This window comes from Camelus dromedarius, chromosome 12 (assembly GCF_036321535.1).
Source record: "Camelus dromedarius isolate mCamDro1 chromosome 12, mCamDro1.pat, whole genome shotgun sequence".
NCBI classification, from domain to species: Eukaryota; Metazoa; Chordata; class Mammalia; order Artiodactyla; family Camelidae; genus Camelus; species Camelus dromedarius.
In genome coordinates, this window is record NC_087447.1 from 10,090,921 (window position 1) to 10,101,866 (window position 10,946).

The 10,946-nt window shown below is 53.7% G+C and overlaps 1 protein-coding gene across 1 annotated transcript; it reads right to left on the reverse strand.

Moving 5' to 3' along the window:
- Positions 1 to 1,253: 1,253 nt before the first annotated feature.
- MS4A15 (membrane spanning 4-domains A15) lies at positions 1,254 to 10,719 on the reverse strand. Its single transcript, XM_010986995.3, is given in 7 exon segments — positions 1,254 to 2,202; positions 2,205 to 2,294; positions 3,192 to 3,305; positions 3,691 to 3,783; positions 5,397 to 5,453; positions 7,274 to 7,396; positions 10,495 to 10,719. Coding segments are annotated over 7 exon segments (846 nt in total). The 3' UTR covers positions 1,254 to 2,058.
- Positions 10,720 to 10,946: the final 227 nt, after the last annotated feature.

A 10,946-nucleotide genomic window follows, 5' to 3' on the forward strand; every position in this document is an offset into this window, starting at 1 on the left:
GGCCACTGTCTCCACTCTTATTCACTGTAGAGCTTCAGACTTGTACAACCCAAGCTGCACACCAGCTCTTGCAGCCTCCATGCTCTCCTCTTGGGGCGCAGGAAGCTTTCTGATGCTCTTATTCATACCCACGTGGGAGTGTAGGATTCCAGGTCATATCACCCGGCACAGACTTCAGTCATCTAGCTCCACATCCTGGCTCCAAGCTGTTTGGACATGGGACATCTCTAGGGGCTTTGTGGTCTCTGGAGGTTACAGTCTGGAACTTGAACAAGCATTTAGCTCTTTAGTTCTTCCTAATTGATCTGCGGTTTTTGGCTCCCACATTTCTGAGGGATATAGTCAGCAGGGCACAGATGATGGTAATCCCAGCCTGAGGCTAAACCCTCTCTTCTTCCTTTTTCTCCCTTCCTCTCTTCTCTCTCCAAACTTCTCCATTCTGTTCAGAAATGTCTCTAATCTCCTCTGTGTGTGGCAGGAAAATTGGTCATAAGTGCACAAACACATTTCCCCCAACTCTATGCTTTGTGGTCTTAAAATCTCAGCTTTAGGTACTCAAGTCCCCTTTCTTGATTTTGAAAGCCAAAGCTTTTTGTGACCCCCACCCCAACTCTGTCTGTGCACAAACCTGGGAGGGAGTGCCTCCTTAAAGAGGGCCTCGCTTGCCCCACACTCATCCCAGCCCTGTGGCTCAATGGCATTTAGCCAGTTAGCTGACTATGCTCCTTTGGGAAGACCTCATGGAAGGGGCAACATTAAAATAGGGTTTTGATGTAGAAGCAGGAGTTTGTTAGATGAAGAAGTAGGGTGCTGAAGAATGCAGCCCTGTCTATCTCTGGGATGAAGAAATGGGAGGAGGGAGAGGAAGGGGTTGGTGGAAAGCACTTGGGTTTGGACTGTGAGGAGTCACATGGTAAGAGCATGGACTCTGACATCAGGTGGAGATGGGTTTGAATCCCAGCATTGCCTCTTACTAGCTTGGTGGCCTTGGGCACGTGATTTAGCCTCTTCAAGCTTCAGCATCTTCAGCTGTTGAGTAGGGACATGAATGCCTGCTTAACTGAGCTTAGGTGGGGACAGAACAAGGGTCAGATCACAATACACAGATTCCAGCACCTAGAGATGGCACACGGTTTGCTGTGACAATGGGACAATTATCCAAGTCTTCTGATAAATATGGGACAACTCTTTAAAGCCTCCAAGATTAAAAAAAAAAGTCACTGCTATGAGACCAGATCAAATTGTAAGCACAGTTTATTTCCCTCTGTGGTATGGACAAGAGAAGTCACCTGCCAGGACCTCAATACCAGGTGGCAGCGACTTCTTGGCCTGGAGACCCAACCCAGCTCATGGTACCTTCGGAGGTGGCCTTCTCCTCTGGCCAGGGGGAGAGGGAGGGAGCACTGAAAGGCACAGGGAGGTCCCGAGCCTCCCATGGGGAGGGGACACCACTGCTGTGCATCTGTGGATGCTGTCCAGGGTACAGTGGGCTGGCCTCAGCCCTCCCCTGCAACATCCCCAACCCTGAGGGGTGGGCAGGGCTGAGTCAATAGTGGCTCCAAACATTTCCAGAGGCAGTAGGGGGCAATGCCTGACTTAGACCCAGTACTTTAGAGAGCCAGGGGAGCTGGGAGGGCCTTAAATGTCATCTGGTTCAGTGCTTTAGTTTCCAGGTGGGAAGACTGAAGCCCAGTGATGTGGCCTCAGATTATGAAGGACAGAGCTGGTCTGGGGGCCCAGGGACCCAAGGTCAAGCCACTGCCAGCTGTGTGGCTTCTGCAGCTGGACTCAGTACTCCCTTCTGGAGGATTCTGGGCTCTCTGAGCTTAATGACCGTCCTAAGGCCTGAGGGCCGGAGCAGTCCTTGAACCCGTCCCCCAGTGAGGCCAGGGTTTCCACCAACGAGCAGATAGAAATGCAGAGCAGCACACGGGCCACTTCCTGATGGGTGACAGTGCCCAGGGAGGGGAGAGACAAACACCCCTGACGTCAATTAGCTCTTTTAGGAAACAAACCACTGCGAGAAATATGTGGGACAGACGTCCACAGGGACTCCACTCAGTGCCACAGTATGTGAGGATGGGGGGGCTGCTCCCAGATTAACGAGGTGGGGGTGGGGAGAGGCTGGGCCCCCGGGGAAAGAGGGGAGATGGGATTCCAACCCCGAGAGTGACCATCTACTCGGACTACTCCTTGGGCATATAAGCCACATTGTCATAGGCGGGGGGCGGAGAGGCTGCGGGGCTGGGGATGTTGAAGTCTGTGCTGAAGGTGTTTGGCAGGAAAATCACAGGCTGCGAAGAGAAAGAAAACAAACCCAGCCAATCCTAGAGGGCTCGCGTGCCTTCAGGGAGCTGCCGCGATAGTGCCCCCTTGTGGGTATTCTGAGAACCGCGCCCAGGTAGTGAATTCTGCACGTCTGAATTGGCCCATTCATCCGTTCAACTAATATTCCAAAAGTATTTACCAAGGCCAACTATGACCCTGGCTTTGGGGGGACAGCAGTGAACAAAACAGACAAAAGTCTCATTTCTCTAAGAACTAAGATGCTGGGGTTCTTTGTCTCCGGTCAGCCCTGCACTGGTTCAAGATACCGACCTCCTTGCGGCTTCCCGGCCTGAGCCCCACCTCTCCGCGCCGCCACCCCCTGCGTTGGACAGACCGTAGAGATTGATCTCCCTGAGCCTCGCTCTATTCACGCTCCCCTCTGATCATACACCTTTCTGCCTAGACTTTCAACAGCCTCACGTCCCATTTTGCACAAATCCACCTCCCAAGCGGCACCCCCATAACATATCCTGAATTTTCCCGCGGAGGCAGCCTTTACTCCAACTGGTTTCCCTCCCACCAAGGCCCTCCTCCGCTCCCTTTCGGTCTCCACCGTCCTCCAGTGTTTTGGGAACTAAGCTCACTGCCCACCTGAGCCATGTTTTCTGACGCCCCCGTCTCCCTCATGGCCAGTGAACGTCCAGAGGGTCCTCATCTGTGGACGGCGCTTCCCCTCCTCCCCTGCTCCCGCGTCCAGGCGCACAGAGCGGCTGGTCCCTTGGTGCTAGCTCCCCCGTGTGGCCACAAGGAAAACAGTCCCATCTTTCCGCAGAAACTCCTTTGGGTCCCGGGATAAACGAGTTGGGGGAGCTCATTGCGGCGCAGGGGCCCAGGGTGGGGGTGGGCGGGGGTGAGGTACTCACCGCCTGGGCTTGGGCGCGGGTGGCTCGGCACCCAAAGTGGGTGGCAATGACCGCGATGAAGAACTCCAGGATGGTGAAAATGGTAAGCACGGCCAGATAGCCCCTTCCCACGTCCTGGGGACCAAAACCCACCGTTAAGGAAAGCCGAGAATTCTAGAATAGAGGAGGAAAGGGGGCCTAGAGCGAGCGAGAATAATGTGCCCAAGGTCACACAGCCAGTCGTTGGCTGGGCTGGAGCGGGAGCCAGTCCCCTTGCTGTACGTCCAGTGCCCTCCCCTGCACTCTACGCTGTCTCTCCTTTCCCGCCACGCCCACCCCTCGAATAGGGTCATGGGGTCAGTATACTCGTGAGATCCCTTGGGACTGGCAGTCCCTGCCCAGGCCCAGGCCCCTAGCCTCCAGGTGCTGCGAATGCTCCCCCAGCAGCTTCCCCCCGTCCCTGGATGTGGCTGTATCATTCCCCAAGTTTTCCCAGTCCTGGGGGCGTCAGACAACACACCCAGTTAGTGACACCAAAGTCCATCAGCAGAATGGCTGTCCCGGCAAAGGCCGCCATGGCGCTGAGAATGTTGGTCCCCAGGCTGCTCCTCACCTGCAGTGGGGAGAGAGATGGGAGGGAAAGGGGCCAAGAGGAGAGGCGGGAGCAGGAGACAGGGCTGGAGGCAGCAGCTCTCTACTGGGCCTGCGTTCCACACCCAGGCCTCCCGCCGCCAGGGGGCAGGGCAGTGTCCTCACGCCCGCCCGTGCAGGTGTTCTCACCGACCCGCCTTTCCTCCTACCCTTCCCGGGACCTCAGGGGAATGGCCTTGTGCCCCGCCCCCTTACCACTGTCATCTTGGAAGCCTCTGAGAAAGGGGCCCGACCTCTCTGGGTGGGGTTTGCAGAGGCTCCTTGCCCCACCTCACCCCTTGGCCCCCACCAGGCCAAACACCTTGCAGCTGCCCCAGGGGCGGGGTGGGGAAAGGCCCTCTGCTGTGGCCACTGAGGTTGAGGGAAGTGTTGGGGTCAGTTCCACATGGTCCCAGGCAGGGGCCGCTAGAGCAAGGTACTGCAGTGGACCCCTGGGTGGTCCAGGCAACCACTCAGGGGTTACCCCCTCCTTGTAGCCAGAACCGGATCCTCTTTTGACCAAGTAGCTGAAGACTTCTGGTTAAATAGTCCTGGTCTTAAAGCAGAGACCACTCATGGGTGGGCTGGGGACTAAAGGACCCATTTAGGTTCAGGGTTCAGAGACTCTGGCTCCTCTTTTTTTTTTTTTTTTTTTAATTTGATGACAATGAGGAGGTCATTGAGACCAGAGCAGCCTCACAGGAAATCAATTAATTGATTAATCCAGCAAATGTCTATTGAGCATCTGGGGCCCATGAGGAACTGTCCGAGGTGCTGTGAGCACAGGGGAGAGTAAGCTAGCTCTCTGCCCCCTGGCCTTTACAGTCTAGGGGGACATGGGTTTGATCCTGAGGGTCCCCTGTGTCCAGTCCTGTCCTGCTCTACTCCATTCTCCACCCAGCAGCCTTCAGCTCTCAGGAATGTAAACAGGGCAATGGTTCCCCTGCACCAAACCTCAGTGGCCTCCCAAAATAAACTCCAGGCTCTGCATCAGCCCGCGTCATCTCCTCGTCTCTCCTTCTCAGCTCAGCTCCTTCCACTCTGCCCTGTGTTTGCTGTGTGGTCCAGCGTCCTGGCTCCGTCTCCATCTTCCGATGCCCATGCTCTTCCTTGTCTCATCTCCCTGCCTGGGATCCTGGTCCCTAGGCTGTCCCATGGCTGCCGCCCTCTGAACAGTGAGCTCAGCCACACCTGCTCAGGGACTGCAGACCGTCCAAGCTCAGCAGAACCACTCACATTATCCTGGTGCTTCTCCTTCGGTATTTCTCAATCCCACCCACCCACCAAGGCCCCGCTCAGCCATCTCCTCTTCCAGGAGGGCTTCTTGCCTCACCCCTTTCTCCCGATGACCACAAGCACTGTGGACCCTCACTGTCTGCCCTCTAGTGTGTTTTGAAGTGCATCTTGGCTTCCCCTCTCCAGTAGGTAGGGCAGGGTCTGAGTCTGGCTGTCTGGGTATTGTCCCCTCCTGGCCCCCAGCAGACCCCCAGAAAGTGCTTGTTGAAGGAGCCAGATGAGTGAGTGTCTTTGGCGGCAGAGTGGAGTGGAGCCTGGTCCTGGCCGCACCCTTGCCCTGGGTCCCCAGTTCAGACTTACCAAGCAGCTGGTGTGATTCTTCTCGGCTGCCACTGAGAGGGACCCAGAGATGATGAACTGTGTGGGGAAGGGGGGCCCCGGTGAGGCTTCGGCCAGGACCCTGCACAGGCATGCCACCCCTGGCACCATAGAGGCCATGGGTATCAGGGAGAGGCCAGCAGCCTCCCGGCTGCCACCTTCTCTGCCTCCTGGCCAGGCTCTGGGATCTCTCTGAGGGTGTCCCCTGCTTCCTAGGTGCCCCTGTCCAGGGAACTAGGGCCTAGCTTGCAAGGTGAAAGTTTTCATTAACATCATATCATCAGAGCCTCCTAGGGAAGGCATTGTTCCTTCAAACGTTCACTCATCAAATATTTCCTGAGCAGCAGGGATGTTCCAAGAACACAGCAGACCTGAGTAAGACAGACAAGATCACTCTTCTCATGGGGCTTCTATTCTAATTGGGGAAGACAGATACTTAGCAAATAAACAATCAAAAAGCGGGGTAGTCGTGATGGGAGTTGTACTGACTTGGTGAGGAATCTCTGGAGGTGGGTGGTCAGGGAAGGCCTCTCTGAGCCGAGATGCAAATAAGAGGATGCAGGGCTTGTGATGATTGGGGGTGGGCGGGGTGGGGGTGTGTGGAAGGGGTCAGCTTGGAGGCTGTCCTCCCAAGATGGCGCCCAGGGAACCCTGCAACAGGCACCCAAGCCCTCGGCACTTGCCTCCAGCAAGGACCCTGCCCTACCCTACAACTGGCTTAGCTCAGAGGATGCAGCAGGGCGATACTGGGCCAGTTCTGGGCCAGTGCTTAGAAGGCATGGCAGCTTCCATGTTTGCACTCAGCTGCCATGCTGGTGAGACCACGGGGCCAGACCACCTAGAGAGGCCAGTGGGAGGCTGGAGACGGGTGGGAGGAGGCCCTGGGATTTCATGGAGACTGAGAGGACCAGGAAGGGGCCACCACAGCCGTCCAGGTGGTGTGGACCAGGGTGGTGGCAGCGAAGGTGGGGAGACGTGGACGATTTCAGGCTCTGCTTTGGCGGGCGAGCTGACCGGACCGGCTGGTAGTGCAGACAGGTAATGGGAAAAGGGGAGAGTCTAGGAATGTTTGAACTCTGGCCACTGGATTGATGGTGCCGAACCAGAGGTTGGTAATTGGATCCTATATGTATTATTAGCTTTTGATTCCCTCAAACTATGGGGTAGGTGCGGCAGAACTATGGACCCGATTTTCAGACCGGGAAGCTGAGGCTTGAGATGGAGTGACTTGCCTCAGAGACTCCTTATAACAAATGGCGGGCGGACCCGGCATTCAGACCACTTGGCCTGACCCCAAAGTCTGTTCTCCCAGGCGCTGGGAGGCTCAGGTGCAGACAGGGACTTTATAAACGCTGGATTATAACCACACCCTCCCCTGATTCTCCAGCAGGGGTAGGCGGCTACGGTGGCCAGGGTGTTAGTCAGAGAAGTGGGATCAGGGGCTTCAGAGCTGATCAAACTCCCAGGGGACAGAGCTTATGGTGGGCTGGGGTCCAAGAGGGGAGCTCATGGGTTTCTGCAGGCTTGGGTTTGGATTCACGGTGACGCTTGGGATCTAGGGAACACAGAGGGTTAGTGCCCTTATCCCCTGCCCTCATTCCATTCATCCTACCCTTTTTGGGAGCCCGCTCTGTGCCAGGCTCTTTGCGGGGTTGCTTTTCATACATGGGGGGGGGGGGTCTGGGTCAGGTCGTGATTGGGGTTTGCAGTTAGGAGTCAGATTGAGGCTCAGGACCCCCCTCCAGCTCCCCTCGCCCCAAGAGTGGCTGTGCCCAGGAGAATGTGGTGGGGGGTGGGCACAGGAGGGAGAAGTTGGGCCTGGCACGGCACCCACCCCGCCAGATGGCCCCGGCACTCACGCAGGCTCCTCCCCAGAAGGGGACGCCGCCTTCGATGAAGAGCATCCCCACGTGGCCGCGGCGGACCATGAGCAGCACGCTGCCAAAGCCCAGATGGATGAGACCGATGAGGATCTGGACCGTCTGTGGGAAGCGGGCGGCGGCTTAGCCAGGTGGAAGGCGCGGGCTGGACACCGCCCCCTGCCGGCTGCGGAGGAGAGCGTGGCAGGGCCCTGCACCCCACGCAGGGAGACTTCAGCGACTAGGAATAAACTCAGATTCCGTTCTTTTGAGGAGATATCATTAAAATCGTAAAAGACAATTTTAAGAAAGAAAACCAGCCCCCCACAGACTTCGTGATCCCCTCTTCCGTTTGCATGTTACCATGGGCTTGCTTTTTGCAGGGACTCATGCGTCTCAAGCATCCTCAGTGTCCCTACCTGGTTTTCTCAGCCCTCATTTCAATGGCTTGAAATCCCTACACTGAATGCCTCTCCTTTTCCTTCCTCACCCCACTGCATCCTGCACAGATAGCTCCTTGAGCGTCTTGAGTGTCCGTCATTGGTCCATCCCCACCACGTGCTGGAGCTGCCTCCTACCAGCTGAAATCTGGACTTGGGTTTTATTTTAATTAATTAATTAATTAATTAAAAGGGGGTGGTTTGCCAGCACCCTACTGATCCATTCCTAGAAGTGGGGTGGTTTTCCCAAGGATAAAAACATATGGGCTTCTGGTATCAGCTGCCACATTTCTTTCCAAATATTTTTGGTAACAATTGAATTCTTGAACTGAGTGGAAAGGGATGTTGGAGGCCCCTGAACTCAACCTCTGCCTAATCCAGGTGCCCTTTCCAGATACTGACTCCTAAACGGACTCCCTTAGAGATGAGCAGCTCACCACCACTCAAGCCATTGTGGTCCATTTATGGGCAGTTCAGACTGTGGAATCATATTCTTGGGGCCATGTGGAATATTATGTCTCCCTAACATGAGTGCCAAGAATTTGGACATTTATAGGCATGACCCCTTGAATCTTCTCTTTCCTTCTCTCTACTGCATGTCTTCCATCTTTCCTGTTTCTTTATGGGGCATCATGTCCCAGCTGCCAACCTGCTCTCCTTCTTGGGGGCTCTTCCCTTGTGACCAGGCCACCCCTGCTACTCCAATTACTCCTCCTAAGACACCAGCTGCCACTTAAATGCCAGTCCACACTAGGTGATGTGCAGGGTGCTTCACAGACATCGTCTCATTTAACCCGAACGTAGGTCTTATTATCCAAATTTTGGAGATGAGGAAACCAGGGCTCAGATATGTTCAGTTACTTGCCCGAGGTCCCCCAGCTCTGCTGTGTTCTCACTCGGTGACCCTCCCTAACACCTACTTCGAGTTTCCACTTTTTATGTTTTCAGCAATTTGCATTTTCTCACCAAAGTCCTTTGGAGGTCATTGGTTTCCAGAGTCTGCTCTGAGGTTTCAGGCTCCTCGGATGGGATACTCCATCTTTGTTCACTGCCTCTCGTCCCTTCCTGTGCAGTGGACTTAGTGTGACTGTTAGCGTGGAATCCTAAATTCCAACCTGTTTGAGCTTGAACTCCTGGGTGTTCAGAGCAGTGGGGCTGGGAGTAGAGCTTTACAGTCAGGCCATCCTAGGGTACAGGATTGCCACCTACCAGCTGTGTGGCCTTGGGCTAGTGACTTAGTTAGCATTGACAAGCCAAGCCTCAGTGCTCTAACTGGTCCAGTGGAAACTATTTATGGTGTCTCACAAGGTGGTCATAAGACTCTAAGGAGACAGTGCATGCAAATTCCTTGGCCCAGTGGATGCACCTCTCAGGGCAGTTAGTAAATGAGACTCGTCATCACCATCGTCATTATCACCACCACCATCATCATCACCATTACTTAAGCTATATTTTCATCTCCCACTTGGAGAAACTGAAGCTGAGGGACAAACTGAAGACACTCTCTCTCTCTATATATAGACGAATATGTGTATCTATCTGTCAACTGTCTAATACTTGATTCCCTCCCAGAGATCAATATCTTGAGGCTGGGTTAGGTATGGCTTAGTGGCAGAGTGCATGCTTAGCATGCTTGAAGTCCTGGGTTCAATCCCCAGCACCTCCATTAAAAAAAAAAAAATAGCAAAGACATGGAAGTAACCTAAATGTCCATCGACAGATGACTGGATAAAGAAATTGTGGTATATATTTATATGATGGAATACTACTCAGCCATAGAAAAGAATAAAATAATACCATTTGCAGCAACATAGATGAATCTGGAGATTGTTATACTAAGTGAAGGGAAAGAAAAACTCCATATGACAGCACTTATATGTGGAATCTAAAAAAAAAATGATACAAATGAATTTATTTACAAAACAGACAGATTCACAGACATAGGAAAGAAAATTATGGTACAGGAGGGGAGAAAGGAGGAATAAATTAGAAGTTCATAATTTGCAGATACAAACTACTGTCTACAAAATAGATAAATGACAAGGTCCTACTACATAGCACAGGGAACTATGTTCAATACTTTGTAATGGCCTATAATGAAAAAGAATATGAAAAGGAATATATATATATATATATATATATATATATATATATATATATATATACAACTGAATCACTATGCTGTACACTGGAAATTAACACAACATTGTAAACTGAGTATGCCTCAATAAAAATTAAAAAAAAAAAAAAACGAATAGCAAGAGAACAGAAAAAAAAAATCTCAAGGCCATCTGAGATTGGAAAACCTTAGAGGAGCTGGCCCTTGCTCCCACTTCAACATCATTTCATCTCCCTCCTTCCTTCGCTCGTTACATTCCAGCCATGCCCACCTTCTATTTCATCCTTGAACAAGCCACTTCAAGGCCTTTGTCCCTGCTGTTCCCTCTACCTGATGAGCCCCTGCCCCCAGGTCTCACTTGGCTGGCTTCAGCCCAGCATCTAGATTTCTAGCTTAAATGTCATCTTCCCAGAGAGGCCTCTCTGCCCACCTCCCCCTTGTCGTTTTTGACCCCACTGCCCTGTTTGGCGTTATCTCAGTCGTTTGATCACTGGTTTACTCTCTGGGAGCTCCGCGGGAGAAGGGTCCTTGCCTGCCTTGAAGGCTGCATCTTCAAGTCATCACTAGGTATCTCTCCACCGCCGGCCCCCTCTCCACGGTGCATGAATGCTCCCTCCCTGCCCACCACCTATGCCTCAGGTGGTCCGAGAGGCTGTTCTTACCCCTAAAGCTTTGGGCTCTCCGGTGAGGAAGGTCTCCACGGGCCGCAGGTCGGGCGGCTGGGTGGCCCTCGGCGCCTGCGCCCCCAGCGGTGGCTCCTCGAACTGCATCATCCCGGGAGGCTGGCACAGGGAGGCGGGCAGAACGGCGGGGGGCGCGCGGAGGCCGCCGGCGTCGCTGGGCGGGATGACGACAAACACCCCATTGCTGGCGGGAACGGCGGACATCGCGCTCAGAGAGCCTGGGAGACAAAGGCTTGGGAGAGAATAATGAGAACGACGACGGTTACACATCTGCATAAGCGATTTTTAGTTTATCAACAATGTCTGCTTACCCTTGCTTGCGGCAGTCCCCTGAGGAGAGCACCAACTCCGCTCATCAGTGGGGAAGGGAGACGTCACTCCGAGAAGTGAAGTGTTGTCAGAGGTCAAGGCGAGGCAAGGCCAAGACTTGA